At 41.2% G+C, this 16,716-nt stretch overlaps 1 protein-coding gene across 1 annotated transcript in view; it reads right to left on the bottom strand.

The window, feature by feature from the left end:
- Positions 1–16,279, bottom strand: part of VWF (von Willebrand factor) — a 175,099-nt gene extending 158,820 nt beyond the window's left edge. Inside the window, exons 1-6 of the mRNA XM_073567769.1 lie at positions 16,118–16,279; positions 15,118–15,169; positions 10,598–10,765; positions 9,433–9,535; positions 9,047–9,255; positions 4,687–4,811 (exon numbers count right to left, since the gene is read on the bottom strand). Of these exons, the coding sequence (XP_073423870.1) occupies positions 4,687–4,811; positions 9,047–9,255; positions 9,433–9,535; positions 10,598–10,765; positions 15,118–15,169 (657 nt within the window). The 5' untranslated portion in view covers positions 16,118–16,279. The remainder of the gene's footprint in view (positions 1–4,686; positions 4,812–9,046; positions 9,256–9,432; positions 9,536–10,597; positions 10,766–15,117; positions 15,170–16,117) is intronic.
- Between the last annotated feature and the right edge of the window lie 437 nt (positions 16,280–16,716).

Raw genomic sequence — 16,716 nt, 5'->3', positions numbered from 1 at the left:
GTTCGGTGACCCCTCCTCAAGGGGGGGGGTACTGTTGTGAGTTCATTTTCCCCTCCGTCACTGAGGCCTGGTGAACTCCCTATTCTAGTGAAGGAAGGTAGTGAGCCTGATTATCAGGCACCTGGGACTGATGAGGACGATTGTCTGAGTGGAGTCACTGACTGGATTTAAGGCAGCCTACGCCCTTTCTGCCCTGCGGGTGATTTCTCTGTGGACTCTTGGACACCAGTCTGATTCCTGCTCTCCTAAAGCTAAGTTTTCTGTTTTGCCTTTTTTGCATTTAAGATTTGTTTTTGTTTTTCTTGCTTTTTGGATTCTGCCACTCCCTGCTGGAGTGTGCAGTGTTCCGTTAGCTCTGTCTTCTGAAAGTACCCGAGTGCTGATTTAGTTTTTGAAGCTTAGTTGCTTCAGGGCCATTTTTATATCAGCTTGTTGGCTTTTGTCTCTGATAGGGTTTTGGCAGATTGCAGAAAGCAGCCTTCCTATCCGTTCCTATCTAGGTAGTTTTTGGGCCCCGTCTTTGCTCAGCCTGTCTTTCTGTCTGTGTAAGTGTTTTCATCTTGCTTCACCGTCATTATATGTGGGGGGCTGCCTATTGCTTTGGGGTCTGCTCTGGGGCAGTTAGATTTCCCCTTTCCTTCTTTAGGCCTATGTATCTCTCCGGCTGTGATCGAGGGGTCTAGGTCATCATAGGAACCCCCCACGGCTACTGCTAGTTGTGTTGATAGGTTCAGGGGTCTGCAATCTGATAGTTGCCAACTTCTCTGGTTTTCTGGACTTAGCTAGCATTTCTGTTTTTGCCTCCTACGGTGACTCAATCATAACAGACATCCTCCTGGGTCTCCTGCCATAGTGTTTCAATTAATTCAAATGTCTATGGATAGTTTGCGCTGACACTGATGCTCCCTGAGCCTGCAGGACAGCTTCAATTTCTTTTGAACTTGATTGGGGCTGCTTATCCACCATCCGGACTATCCAATGTTGCAACCTTTCTTCAATATGGAGGATAAGACTGGTCCTTCAGACCTAGCGACACTCTTTGAACCGGCTCCCTGCTGTCGTCAACAGACAAGGATTCTGAACGCAAAAGTGCCATCTCTTTGGTGTTTTCCAATACTTATATATTGATCATCTAGCCTTAGGATATGTCATCAATATCAGATCAGTGGAGATCCAACACACAGCACTGGTACCGATCAGCTGTTAATGTTAATGGTGTATGGAACTAGAACATCACAACTCCGTAGTGGTCATTCCCCGGAACTGCAGATCAGCTCCCATTCACTTCAATAGGAACTTAGCTGCAGTACTTGCGAACGGCCACTACGCAGTGTATGGAGCTGTGCTGTTCCAGCTCTTTACACTGGTTACATCCATCCATTACAGCTGATCAGTGGAGGAGCTGGATGTTGGATTTTCACCAATCTTATATTGATTACTTATTCTGTGGATTGTGCATTAATACATCAGTCCTTGACAACTTTTTTATTTAGAATTTGACAGCCATAAAGGTTTTTTTCTATACTGAACAACTCCTTTAATCCGATTACAGAAACCCTTGGCGATCGACTTGGGTCAAGTAAACTGTACATTTTCCCTACAGTGGCCACTACAGGAGGAAAGTAGTATTACGCAATGATCAATAAAATGAGTGGCTGATGATTTATTAATTTTATTGGAAGGATCTGGTGTTTCTAAGCCCCTATATGCATCAATTTCGACAAACATATAGAGATTGTTTTCAATAGATTGTGGTCTGGGTGGGGAAGCATACATCAGGACATCATCGGCACATCCTGTCTGCGCCAATCCCGAAATAGATTCATAACACTATGCAAGAACTATTCCTTCTGAGTGGGTCGAAAAGCAAAACAAAACCGCTAAAAAGAAAAATAAATAAAATCAACCATCCTTATTGTTCGTATTCGTCGGCAGCAGAAAGGCTAAGTGTTAAGGGGGCGACGGGGCGGGCGGAGGAATCTGCATTCCTGGAAGTGATGCTAAGAAACAAAGAATTTTATTTACAGAAAGTGAATCGAGATATTTTATTCCAAGTTTTGTGAAACGGAGATGACTTCGGGCACAGTGCATTCATAACACAGAAACGTATTTATGAGTTGAAAATCTGACCACTTGTCTAAATCAAGGGCAAAAATAGACTTACGAAGCAAGAAACCGTAAATTCTCACCAACATTGAAATGTAGGGCAAGTTACAGTACCAGGAGGTAATTATCCAAAATTCCGACTTAGAGCCATGTTTGTCGCATTTTCTCATAGACCAAAGTAATAGAAAAAGTTTGACTTTGCAGCCTGCCATAAAGCATGCCCTTCAGAGTGTGCAGCCTGCCATAAAGCATGCCCTTCATAGCCAAATAACAATAAATATTACATTAATGTAATAAAAAAGAGGGCGCAGAGCCTAAAAGAAAAACAAAATAAGGTGTATCGTTTCCTTTCCCATATAGAAGAATAATAGGAAGAGTGTGACTTTACAGCCTGCCATAAAGCATGGACTTCAAACGTAACCAACCATGAAAAGTAATTAAATAGTTAATGCATTCATTACGGTAATGAATATATATGGGGATGGCATAGAGATTAGTCAATGGTGCCTAGAAGAAAAAGATAGCATAGCAACGTATACCTAGTACTGGTTGAGTCTACCATCCCAAAGTAAGAGGGTGCAGAATTTTTTTTTGCCCCCCCTCTTTTAGAGAAGCAACATAATCCTTACCTATTTTTCCATGTCAACCATATATTAAAGGGAATCTGTCAATAGGTTTTCACTACCCAAACTATTTATATGTTCTTGTAGCTCTTTCAAAGTCAAGTCCAGCAATGCCTTTACATGGCCAGTCTGATCTTCCATTACTGAGAAATCAGTGATTGACTTGATAAGCAAATGAGGCTGAAGAGCTCTGTCACTCCAGCTCTATTCCCCTCCAAGCATCACATCCTCCTCCTACATGGCATAACATGAAGCTAATCTATGTTTAGACTACAAAATATTCTGTATAACGTATGGTCCTGTTTAAACCCCTGTCCGACCCATTTTATCTTCTCCATATATATCGACATAGCTGAATGTGTGTTCTTGCATCATTGGTCTGTTGGCTGGTTTACAGCAGAGATCATCAGTCCTGCAGTTTGCATAATGGAGCATTGCACAGTTGACACAAGCATGGCTGAGATGCAAATGATGCCTGCTGCTGTCAGATAAATGATGCATATCTGCAAATGTCCCTTTGTTGATGCACATGGCAGAGGATTATCTTCTGCCAAATGCATCAACATAGCTGTTTTGCATTATTTATCAATGAGGAGCAGACATCAAGTATTGGAGTACTGTGTACAGTTTTGGGCACTGGTGCTCAGGAAGGATATAATGGAACTAGAGGGAGTACAAAGGAGGGAAACAAAATTAATACAGCGGATGGGGGAACTACAATACCCAGAGAGATTAGCAAAATTAGGATTATTTAGTCTAGAAAAAAGATGACTAAGGGGCGATCTAATAAGTATACAATACAAATATCTCTCTGAGGATCTGTTTATACCAAGGAATGTGACGGTCACAAGGGGGTATTCTCTGCATCTGGAAGAGAAAAGGTTTTCCCACCAACATAGAAGAGGATTCTTTACTGTTAGGGCAGTGAGATTCTGGAATTCCCTGCCTGAGGAAGTGGTGATGGCGAACTCAGTCGAGGGGTTCAAGAGAGGCCTGGATGTCTTCCTGGAGCGTAACAATATTGTATCTTACAGTTATTAGGTTCTTTAGAAGGACGTAGATCTGGGGATTTGTTCTGACGGAATATAGGCTGAATTGGATGGACAAAAGGTTTTTTTCGTCCTTGCTAACAATGTCACTGTGTAATCATCAAAGCCTTGCTTGTGTCAGCTCTGCAGTGTCAAGCAGGGCTCAGATGACTGATGCCTGCTTCTTATCAATAAATAATGCAAAACAGCCAATGCCGCTCTATTGATGCATATGACAGAAGATAATCCTTTGCCATACGCATCAACAAAGGGGCATTTGAAGTTATGCATCATTGATAGGTCAGCAGCAGGCATCAAATTCAGCTCAACCCTGCAGGTGTCAGATGTGTAATACTCCACTGTGCAAACTGCAGGACAGTTGGTCTCTGCTGGAAACCAGCTAACAGATCAATGATGTAAAATCACACATGCAGCTATGTTGATGTTGTTAGATTAAATCGTACTGACAGACTACTGTACAGGAACCCAGCTGAGACAGACTTCCCTGCGCATAATCAACCAAGAGCACTGGAACTACAGCGGGAAGGATCCAATGGCAATTGGAGGACAAAGAGTCTAAAAACGGAGAGTTTACTTTTCGGAAACTGTTGTAAAAACATAGCTATGTAGATAGACCTACTGGAAGAATTGATACATAATGAATAATCATTACTTTGGTCATATGTAATTTTTGCACAAAAATGTGCGACTTTTTGAGGCCCTCGAAGGCATCACAAATATCTAGACTAGACTTGTGAATCATGACTTTTTAAAAAGTCACAAAAAAACAGTCGCACTTCATACTCAAGTAAAGGTTGGCTATCTATTTGCCCCTACAGGCTCCTGATCTAATTGGGACCTATGCACCCCCTATAGTTACACCTCTGCTTAGGTATATGTAACATCATTATAAGGTAACGGTGGCATACCTTCTCCGCAGCATCCGATGAAATATTGCAGGTGTTACTGGGAGGATAAATTCTTTTACATCTCTTATCCCCACCGTGCAGGGCCCAGGAATTGGCAAATTCGTAACTTTTTTCAGCCAAAATACCTGCGTGAAAAACATCAAAAATTACAGTTTGTACACAGATGTGGCAGATTTGAATATATTACTTGACAATTTCCGTATGGGATCGTAAGGCTATATTCACACAGAATTTTTGGAGATATTCAAAAATTACATATTTTTTAAGTCAAAATCGCTTCGGTAAAAGCTCTTTTTTTGGAGGGAGGCGTTTTTCGATGGATTCTTTTCTGGAGTGTTTGGAGCAGAATCCATTGGGAGCACTTACTTTTTTGCCCACCAGGCATTATTCAAAACCTTGTCAGAAAAAAATAAAACACTCTAAGGCTAGGTGTACGCGTCATGTTGAAGACACTTGTGGAACCGCTGAGTTTTTTTTCCAAGGTGGAAACAATTCAGGAAAACGCCAGCAGTCATTTGAAGTCTATACTATAGAGAGGGCAGCTTCCAAAAAAAAAAAAGCCACCAATGATTGAGCTTTCCACTTTTTTAACTGCTTCAGGGTTTCCAAACCCAAAAGTAGTTAAAAGACAAAACATAAGGAGAAACATGGGGGCAGCAAAGTCGTTTTGACATTGCTGTGCATTATGTTCATTTTTTGCAGAGGTTTAGCTGTGCTTCTTCAGGTGAATTCTTGGCAAAATCCACCTGAAAAAGTCATCATGTGCTCGCAACCCAAGCACCTCACATGAACTGCAATATGAATTTTCCTGTGGGTTTTTTTCCCCAAAAAAAATCTAAAAACAAAAACCATCACTACCATCATTGTGCCGTATAAACCGAACTGTCAGGATTGTTCACAACAGATCATAAAAGCTATGAACCTTGTGACCAAAGCGGCACTAGACCAGTGTTCCCCAACTCTGGTCTTCAAGAGCCTCCAACAGATCACGTTTTCAAGGTTTCCTTGATGTTGCTCAGGTAATCACCTGACTGAGCAATACTTAGGAAACCCAAAAAACATGATCTGTTGGTGACTCTTGAGGACCAGAGTTGGGGAACACTGGTCTAGAGGAAGCATCTGTGTGTTGTCTTTATTGCCCTGGTGTCTTCTGATGGGGCAGAGACACCATGACATGTGTGTGACTGCTTCCTCTGCACCTGCTTTAGCTGTGCCTCAAGACAAGGTCTAAGATCCCTGTGTGACACTCATTTTACAGTCAACGAACCCGGTTAGAAAGTAAAATCTTGCAGGAATTAATCCTCTAGAGCTTGCTAATCTTTCCACATCGCTGAACTTCCTCTGTCTGCTCTGTCTTTCCTGTATGTCATTGTAATTAATCGTCCTTGTCATCCCAGAGAAAAAAAATCATATGATGGGACAGACTAGGAGATAGGTAGGTAGATAGATAATGGATGAAGATAGATACTTATAAATAATTGAGCAATTTATGAGAGCCCACCAGCCACAACAAGGAGTACCCATATTTGTTGGGATCCTAAACCTAAGATTTATCAAAGACACCTCGCCCGGGTAAAAAGTTACAGATTTGAAGGCCACTTAGGATCCACCAGTAAATGAAAACAGCTTTTGGCTGATTGAAGGAGTTCAGCCAAATATGTAGGTCGTCACCACCGCCATCAGTCCATCACCCCCTGACGAAGGATTTACTCCGAAACGCGCGTCGGGGCTGTGTTGCTCATTTACCAGCGTTCCTTAAAGGTATACACCCTCAATTGTCCTCTTTCACCTCTTTTGCTATTTTGCACTCAGCACCTTGCACTTTATAAAATTGGATGAAACTTTATTGTTGTTAATTTAAATTACACCCTTATATATTTTGTTTTTAGTGCACAGACACTTTTTTTGAGCCTAGATACAGTAGATTTGGCTCTTTATACCTCATGTCACTTCCTTAGAGGGCGAATATATAGAGGGTGTTATTACATGTTAGATACATGAGAACGTGTAAAGCGCCATGGAATAAATGGCGCTATAACAATAAATAATAATAATAATAACCGTTGGGTTTTTATTAAACCTATATAGGTATACATTTTAAATAATTTTTGCACACAATGCTTTTCTATATGTACAGTTGTGGCCAAAAGTATTGACACCCCTGCAATTCTGTTAGATAATACTCATTTTCTTCCTGAAAATGATTGCAAACACAAATTCTTTGGTATTATTATCTTCATTTAATTTGTCTTAAATGAAAAAACACAAAAGAGAATGAAGCAAAAAGCAAAACATTGATCATTTCACACAAAACTCCAAAAATGGGCCAGACAAAAGTATTGGCACCCTCAGCCTAATACTTAGTTGCACAACCTTTAGCCAAAATAACTGCGACCAACCGCTTCCGGTAACCATCAATGAGTTTCTTACAATGCTCTGCTGGAATTTTAGACCATTCTTCTTTGGCAAACTGCTCCAGGTCCCTGATATTTGAAGGGTGCCTTCTCCAAACTGCCATTTTTAGATCTCTCCACAGGTGTTCTAAGGGATTCAGGGCTGGACTCATTGCTGGCCACCTTAGAAGTCTCCAGTGCTTTCTCTCAAACCATTTTCTAGTGCTTTTAGAAGTGTGTTTTGGGTCATTGTCCTGCTGGAAGACCCATGACCTCTGAGGGAGACCCAGCTTTCTCACACTGGGCCCTACATTATGCTGCAAAATTTGTTGGTAGTCTTCAGACTTCATAATGCCATGCACACGGTCAAGCAGTCCAGTGCCGGAGGCAGCAAAGCAACCCCAAAACATCAGGGAACCTCCGCCATGTTTGACTGTAGGGACCGTGTTCTTTTCTTTGAATGCCTCTTTTTTTCTCCTGTAAACTCTATGTTGATGCCTTTGCCCAAAAAGCTCTACTTTTGTCTCATCTGACCAGAGAACATTCTTCCAAAACGTTTTAGGCTTTTTCAGGTAAGTTTTAGCAAACTCCAGCCTGGCTTTTTTACGTCTCGGGGTAAGAAGTGGGGTCTTCCTGGGTCTCCCACCATACAGTCCCATTTCATTCAGATGCCGACGGATAGTACGGGTTGACACTGTTGTACCCTCGGACTGCAGGGCAGCTTGAACTTGTTTGGATGTTAGTCGAGGTTCTTTATCCAACATCCGCACAATCTTGCGTTGAAATCTCTTGTCAATTTTTCTTTTCCGTCCACATCTAGGGAGGTTAGCCACAGTGCCATGGGCTTTACACTTCTTGATGACACTGCGCATGGTAGACAGAGGAACATTCTGGTCTTTGGAGATGGACTTGTAGCCTTGAGATTGCTCATGCTTCCTCACAATTTGGTTTCTCAAGTCCTCAGACAGTTCTTTGGTCTTCTTTCTTTTCTCCATGCTCAATGTGGTACACACAAGGACACAGGACAGAGGTTGAGTCAACTTTAATCCATGTCAACTGGCTGCAAGTGTGATTTAGTTATTGCCAACACCTGTTAGGTGCCACAGGTAAGTTACAGGTGCTGTTAATTACACAAATTAGAGAAGCATCACATGATTTTTTGAACAGTGCCAATACTTTTGTCCACCCCCTTTTTTATGTTTGGTGTGGAATTATATCCAATTTGGCTTTAAGACAATTCTTTTTGTGTTTTTTCATTTAAGACAAATTAAATGAAGATAATAATACCAAAGAATTTGTGATTGCAATCATTTTCAGGAAGAAACTGAGTATTATCTGACAGAATTGCAGGGGCGTCAATACTTTTGGCCACAACTGTATATGTACCACTATTGTTTAATAAAGGTATTTTAATCTCATTTATGGTTTTAATCTTTTATTTATTTTATTATTATTCCTATCTTGACCACAATTTCAGGTTTTCTTTTGGTTCGATATGCTCCATCAGTCTAGTACAAAAAAGCAAAAGACTGACCAGCACCTTTGAACAGAATAAAGCAAGCATGTACAGGTTGCAAACAAAAGAACAACCTCTATAAGTGCTAATTCTGTTTTTAATTCGTGTTGGATTCTATCTGCCCTATACATTTGTAGATTTTAGCTCGGGAGAGGCATGTCTGATTAATATTAGGCTGAGTGTCCCATCAAAGAAAGGTCACCTTGTCTTGGCTGAGGGGCTGTCATGAATTGACCAAATTGTGAGCTAAGTGCCTTCATTTTGTGGGATAGATAGATAGATAATAGATAGATGGATAGATAATAGATATTATTCCAAAAATGATAAGAACGACATCACTCTATATGTTTCTTATAGAACACATCTGGAAGATCACACGAAAGAACTAAAGAAATACTAAATTATTTTAGGCGGATGTGGAGACAATATCAGTTTTGTATTTTTATTTTACCTTCTTGAGTCATAAAATCGTCTTCTGCCAACTGGTTGAAGTTCCCGCACAGTCCGCATGTCCGGTTAAAGTGCTGATTAGACAGTATGAGCTGCAGGTTCCCACTGGCGTCGATCTTCAGAATTACTCCATGCTCCTCACTGGAGAGCTTGTAGTATCCGGCCTCGTTCTCCAGGTAAATCCCATTTGTGGCGTATGGCAGAGTGATGCTGGGGAAAAGCAGGAGACCGGACTCCATCGTAACAAATCACAGTACCTGAGCACAGACACAGAACGTCCTACTCCTGTCTCATCATTGGAGTCACCAGCAGCACCAACAGTAAATATAAGGGGCCAAAAGCTCATCTAAAGCTTGGCATTCACTGTCGTTTCATGCTTATACTTACGTTTTTTCTCCTTCAGTCGCTGTTCCATCCAAAAACATATGAAGGTCATAATATTCTCCCAGGTACAGGGATACGCTGTTCTTTTTACCATGTCTGTAGTCCACTGAGAAGATAATAATACATCATTGTACGGGTGTACTTATTATTTGCATACAGATTAGTTAAAACTAGTCCGGTTCATCTAATCAAGACCTGCCGTGCTAGGATGTGACCCGACCCTACCAGGCTCTGCTACAATATATAATGTATACAGTATACAGACAGACCATTGTAAGAGGGTGACCGGGACGGTCATGTCCTTCTGCCTTGATTAAAACAACGGTTATAACCTGTGTATACGAAAAAGTGTTTTATGTTGCATAGAACCTTATAAGCACCAAGGCACACGGTTAATGTATTACTATATGTGGATGACTCAATGTGTTCTGATAAATGTATTAGATATAGGGAAATGATAAGATTAGTATCTAGGACATAGGTTAAGATTTAGCTATAAGATAGGATTGAGCATATTGCAGTGGTGGGCACAATAAGGTCAGGGAGAAGACAGGTTTAGGATAGAAACAGTTAATGTGCTCAGGAATGGCCCCATTGTGGGAGGGGCAGGGACAGTTAACAACAGGAACATCTAGTTAGTGGAGGGAGAGTAAGATGGAGAGAAAGCAGTAGTTGGAGGTCTGAGGGCACGAGGAACACGGGCTGTGCAGCAGCAAGAGATCGTCACCCATAAATTTGGAGTGGACATTCCTGGAACATTCAGGGCCTACGGTCCAGCTGAGGCACCGAGAAGCATGCCTCAATATCTTCCTAAGAGAGGAAGTCGGACAGGGATTCATATAAGGGAGTTTGGACAGGACTCATGGAAGCTGCAGAGCCGGACTGAGTATCCCAGGGGCCAGAGATGCCAGAGAAGAAATGAATAGCTCAGGGCAGAGAACAGCGACATCAGAACGTGCTGTGCTATGGACTTTGAAACCAGAAATATTTGTACCAAATACTGCATGTTTCAATATTATGAAAATAGAAGTGTCAACCCCAAGTATTAAAATTGCAAAAAAAGCACCTCTGGGGTCACCACTTTTGCCCTTCCTCAAATCCAGTCCTGCTGCCACCCATACAGAAAACCTTAGTAATAACACAAATGAGTATATACACATATACTCACCTAGTAGTGAGAATGAACGCTTGTGACAGTCCCCAGCTAACATGTAACTACAGTCTCCCATAAAATCATAGAATGTTCCATCAAATGTTTGGATGTGATTTTTTCCAAAAAGGCTGCACCGCGACAGCGAGGACCGGTCCGGTTTACCAAACACATCCAAAGAGTTTCCTTTAAAAAAAAAAAACAATTGTCACCAATAATCCTTTTAGAGCAATACATTTTTTAACTAATATTCATAGGTATATTTTAGAGCAACTTTTTTTTTACAGTTTAGACCATATTTCTGATGAGTATTTTACAGATTATTTTGAAGATTGCAATCTATGATGTTGTTTTATTTTTAGACCATAATGCATGATTTCACTGTTAACTTTTCTTCAAAAAATTTACTCTGAAAATGTACTTTACATTAAAAAAAGGAAAAAAAAATTCTAGCCTTTAAATATAAAACACATTTTTATTACAATGAGTAACAATAATAATAGTAATGTGATTGATGAACAGTAAATATACTAATAATAATGAACAATAATAATAATAAATAATAATGAACACTAGTAATAAATTTAAAAAATAACAAATAATAAATACTAATAATAATGATGATCATGATCATTATGATAAACAGTGATGTTTCTAATAATAATGAACAATAATAATAATAATAATAATAATAATAATAATAAATAATAACAATAAAAAATAATAGTAGTAATAATTAATATTAGTAGACAATAGTAAAATATCTCTCTATATAAAAATGAATGTGTGTATCCCCAACCAATCACGAAGCATCTTTCATTTCACCAGAGCTGTTTAAAAGAAGCTGAGCTGTGATTGGTTGCTATGAGCAACAGTTTTCCCACTCCACAACACTTCAGCAGACACTGACATGGTGGGAGAAATCTAGCATCCCTGGGAACATAAGCTCCAGCCATTGTCTGCCCCCCAGAAAGGAGCACAGAGCATATGACAGAAATGAATCCCCCCTCCCTGCCCATATACACATCACACATCCTCCATCCCATAGGCACATCTTCCCTCTTAAAGGGATCTCCAGTATGGAAGTTAGGGCCATTCCACTCAGCGCTCTGGTTCTGACCCCAGGCTGATGGGAAGATGTGGGATATTAGGGGTAGTATTCTGGTGGTTCTGGCTGATGGGATGATGTGGGATATTAGGGGTAGTAGTCCGGTGGCTCTGGCTGACGGGATGATGTGGGATATTAGGGGTAGTAGTCCGATGGCTCTGGCTGATGGGGTGATGTGGGATATTAGTGGTAGTAGTCCGGTGGCTCTGGCTGACGTGATGATGTGGGATATTAGGGGTAGTAGTCCAGTGGCTCTGGCTGATGGGATGATGTGGGATATTAGGGGTAGTAGTCCAGTGGCTCTGGCTGATTGGATGATGTGGGATATTAGGTGTAGTAGTCCGATGGCTCTGGCTGACGGGATGATGTGGGATATTAGGGGTAGTAGTCCTATGGCTCTGACGGGATGATGTGAGATATTAGTGGTAGTAGTCCTGTGGCTCTGGCTGATGGGATGATTTGGGAATGATATTAGGGGTAGTTGTCCGGTGACTATGGTTGACGGGATGATGTGGGATATTAGGGGTAGTAGTCCGGTGGCTCTGGCTGATGGGATGATGTGGGATATTAGTGGTAGTAGTCCGGTGGCTCTGGCTGACGGGATGATGTGAGATATTAGGGGTAGTAGTCCGGTGGCTATGGTTGACGGGATGATGTGGGATATTAGGGGTAGTAGTCCGGTGGCTCTGGCTGACGGGATGATGTGGGATATTAGGGGTAGTTGTCCGGTGGCTATGGTTGACGGGATGATGTGGGATATTAGGGGTAGTAGTCCGGTGGCTCTGGCTGACGGGATGATGTGGGATATTAGTGGTAGTTGTCCGGTGGCTCTGGCTGACGGGATGATGTGGGATATTAGCAGTAGTTGTATGGTGGCTCTGGCTGATGGGATGATGTGGGATATCAGTGGTAGTTGTCCGGTAGCTATGGCTGACGAGATGATGTGGGATATTAGGGGTAGTAGTTTTGTGGCTCTGGCTGAGGGGATGATGTGGGATATCAGTGGTAGTTGTCCGGTAGCTATGGCTGACGGGATGATGTGGGATATTAGGGGTAGTAGTCCGGTGGCTCTGGCTGACGGGATGATGTGGGATATTAGTGGTAGTAGTCCGGTGGCTCTGGCTGATGGGATGAAGTGGGATATTAGGGGTAGTTGTCCGGTGGCTGTGGCTGTTGGGAAGATGTGGGATATTAGGGGTAGTAGTCCGGTGGCTCTGGCTGACGGGATGATGTGGGATATTAGTGGTAGTTGTCCGGTGGCTCTGGCTGACGGGATGATGCGGGGTATATGGGGTAGTTGTATGGTGGCTCTGGCTGACGGGATGATGTGGAATATTAGTGGTAGTAGTCCGGTGACTATGGTTGACGGGAAGATGTGGGATATAAGGGGTAGTAGTCCGGTGGCTCTGGCTGACGGGATGATGTGGGATATTAGTGGTAGTAGTCCGGTGGCTCTGGCTGATGGGATGATGTGGGATATTAGGGGTAGTAGTCCGGTAGCTTTGGCTGATGGGATGATGTGGGATATTAGGGGTAGTTGTATGGTGGCTCTGGCTGACGGGATGATGTGGGATATTAGGGGTAGTTGTATGGTGGCTCTGGCTGACGGGATGATGTGGGATATTAGTGGTAGTAGTCCGGTGGCTCTGGCTGACGGGATGATGTGGGATATTAGGGGTAGTAGTCCGGTGGCTCTGGCTGACGGGATGATGTGGGATATTAGGGGTAGTTTTATGGTGGCTCTGGCTGACGGGATGATGTGGGATATTAGTGGTAGTAGTCCGGTGGCTCTGGCTGACAGGATGATGTGGGATATTAGTGGTAGTTGTATGGTGGCTCTGGCTGACGGGATGATGTGGGATATTAGTGGTAGTTGTATGGTGGCTCTGGCTGATGGGATGATGTGGAATATTAGTGGTAGTAGTCCGGTGGCTATGGTTGACGGGAAGATGTGGGATATAAGGGGTAGTAGTCCGGTGGCTCTGGCTGATGGGATGATGTGGGATATTAGTGGTAGTTGTCCGGTGGCTATGGTTGACGGGAAGATGTGGGATATAAGGGGTAGTAGTCCGGTGGCTCTGGCTGACGGGATGATGTAGGATATTAGTGGTAGTAGTCCGGTGGCTCTGGCTGACGGGATGATGTGGGATATTAGGGGTAGTAGTCCGGTAGCTTTGGCTGATGGGATGATGTGGAATATTAGGGGTAGTTGTATGGTGGCTCTGGCTGATGGGATGATGTGGGATATTAGGGGTAGTTGTATGGTGGCTCTGGCTGACGGGATGATGTGGGATATTAGTGGAAGTAGTCCGATGGCTCTGGCTGACGGGATGATGTGGGATATTAGGGGTAGTAGTCCGGTAGCTTTGGCTGATGGGATGATGTGGGATATTAGAGGTAGTAGTCCTGTGGCTCTGGCTGACGGGATGATGTGGGATATTAGTGGTAATTGTCCGGTGGTTCTGGCTGATGGGATAAGGTGGGATATTAGGGGTAGTAGTCCGGTGGCTCTGGCTGACGGGATGATGTGGGATATTACGGGTAGTAGTCCGGTAGCTTTGGCTGATGGGATGATGTGGGATATTAGGGGTAGTTGTATGGTGGCTCTGGCTGATGGGATGATGTGGGATATTAGGGGTAGTTGTATGGTGGCTCTGGCTGACGGGATGATGTGGGATATTAGTGGTAGTAGTCCGGTGGCTCTGGCTGACGGGATGATGTGGGATATTAGGGGTAGTAGTCCGGTAGCTTTGGCTGATGGGATGATGTGGGATATTAGGGGTAGTAGTCCTGTGGCTCTGGCTGAGGGGATGATGTGGGATATCAGTGGTAGTTGTCCGGTAGCTATGGCTGACGGGATGATGTGGGATATTAGTGGTAATTGTCCGGTGGTTCTGGCTGATGGGATGAGGTGGGATATTAGGGGTAGTAGTCCGGTGGCTCTGGCTGACGGGATGATGTGGGATATTACGGGTAGTAGTCCGGCGGCTGTGACGGGATGATGTGGGATATTAGGGGTAGTAGTCCGGTGGCTCTGGCTGACAGGATGATGTGGGATATTATAGTGAATGTGGCTATGTGGAGTGGGCGGGGCTCTACACTCAGCTTTATATGTAGATATAGTCATTATAATTTGTTATAACTAACCGTAGATAGTTACTATGCCCGAGCAGCAGTGCTGGGCTCTTCAGCTTGTAAATAAATAATAATAATACATAATAATGAACAATAATAATGATGAACAATAATAATAAAAATAATAGTAATGCTAATTCATTGAAATAATACAAAAAGGAATAGTGAAACTAATAAATAACAATAATAATACTAATATTTAATTGTAATATAATAATAAATAACAATAATGCTGATAATAATGGACAAAAATAACATTAATAATATAAATAATATAGTAATATACTGAACCTACCTAGAGAAATCACGTGGGTCAACAACAAGACTGTGAATGGCAGGGAATGCATCTGTTCAAAACATGTATTAAAAGTGAACACAATGCAAAAAAGAAAAGCATAAAATAAACTGAAGGTCATAAATAACAGAATTGTCTACTTGCCAATAATAATAATAACATTATTGTTTTATTTTTTATATATATGGTCTCAATATATTTCATGGTGTTAAAAAATATCTGAAAATGTGCACTAAATATGCAAACACTTAGAAAAGTAAGAAATAATAGTTAAAATGCTTCAAACTGGATTGTGCAAGAAACAGCATGTAGAAAAAAGTCCAAAATGGTATTTAAAATAGTAAAAAAAAGTAGACAAAACCTACATAAAAGTATTTTTTTCTGTTTCTGCCCCAAAATTGCTGTTTTTTGTACTGATAATAATAATAATAGGTTATTTAAAAAAAGAGTAAAAAATTAAATAATAAAAACTTGTGTGAACTGAACAATAATCTTCTATCTTGAATGTTTTTCAATGTCTTCAATGAAGGTGTCCTGTAGCTATTTCTAAAGTATTTTTAGCATTTAATGTACATTTTTGTGCACCTCTTCGCAGCGTTACGAGGAGGCTATAGGAAATATAGGAAGAAAATGTGAACCTTTTTTTTTTTTACATTCACTGATCTGTATTCTTATAAGCTAATACATAAAGGGGCCATAAAAAAAATTAAAAAAAATAATTTTTTTCAAAAATATTTTATTGGAGGGCTAACGGTTTATGAGATAAAATATCTGCATTCGGTTCTTAGATCTGAAGATCAATTAGATTTTAAGTAAGTTTAGGCTTTACATTATAAAAAAAACAAAACAGAAAGTTGAGAAAATCCCTGGATATAAGGCAATTATAAATAAAAGTCTAAAATTTGAGGGAATGTGCTATAAACACTATGAACAAATAAACACTTTGGGAATTTTACACAAAAGATAAAAGGATAAATGCACACCTGAAAATTTCACTTACCTTGAAGTGTTTGAGATGATAAAAATCCCCAAAAACTTGGAGGATCCGATGTTTAGCAGCCCATTGCTCCGGGACACCTTCACATCTGGACCGATCTAGAAGTTTGACATCTTATGTATACTTAAGGCAGGAACTTTTGCTCGTTAAAAAGGAAAGATAAACCGTGAGTGCTACATCCGTCTGAATGTAGACACAATGGTGTAAAACTCCTATCAGAAAAAATCAGTTGGCTTTAATTACCAGACGAGAACAATGAGAGGAAACAACTTTAGAAAAAAAAATACGAAAATGGTTCATGACTGATTAGAAGTTGAAAGGTTTTATGGGAGAATTCACTAGTAATACTGATGAGCAAACAAAAAAAGTAGAATTACATAAGGGCCGAGACAAGAGAATGTTCTGAATGTGTTAAAATGATATAAAAAATCCAACATAAATAAAAAAAAAATACCTAAGTGTGAATGACTCATGTTTTGGAATTAGAAAGCACATATGCAGTTGAAGCTAGAAGTTTCCATACATGTTTCTTCTCAATATCTGACATGAAATCAGAATAAACCTTTCCCGTTTTAGGTCAATTAGGATTACCATAATTATTA

This window comes from Dendrobates tinctorius, unplaced genomic scaffold (assembly GCF_039654945.1).
Source record: "Dendrobates tinctorius isolate UK_male_01 unplaced genomic scaffold, ASM3965494v1 ptg000020l, whole genome shotgun sequence".
NCBI classification, from domain to species: domain Eukaryota; kingdom Metazoa; phylum Chordata; class Amphibia; order Anura; family Dendrobatidae; genus Dendrobates; species Dendrobates tinctorius.
Note: the sequence above shows the minus strand (reverse complement) of the source record. Positions and strands in the feature narration are given on the sequence as shown.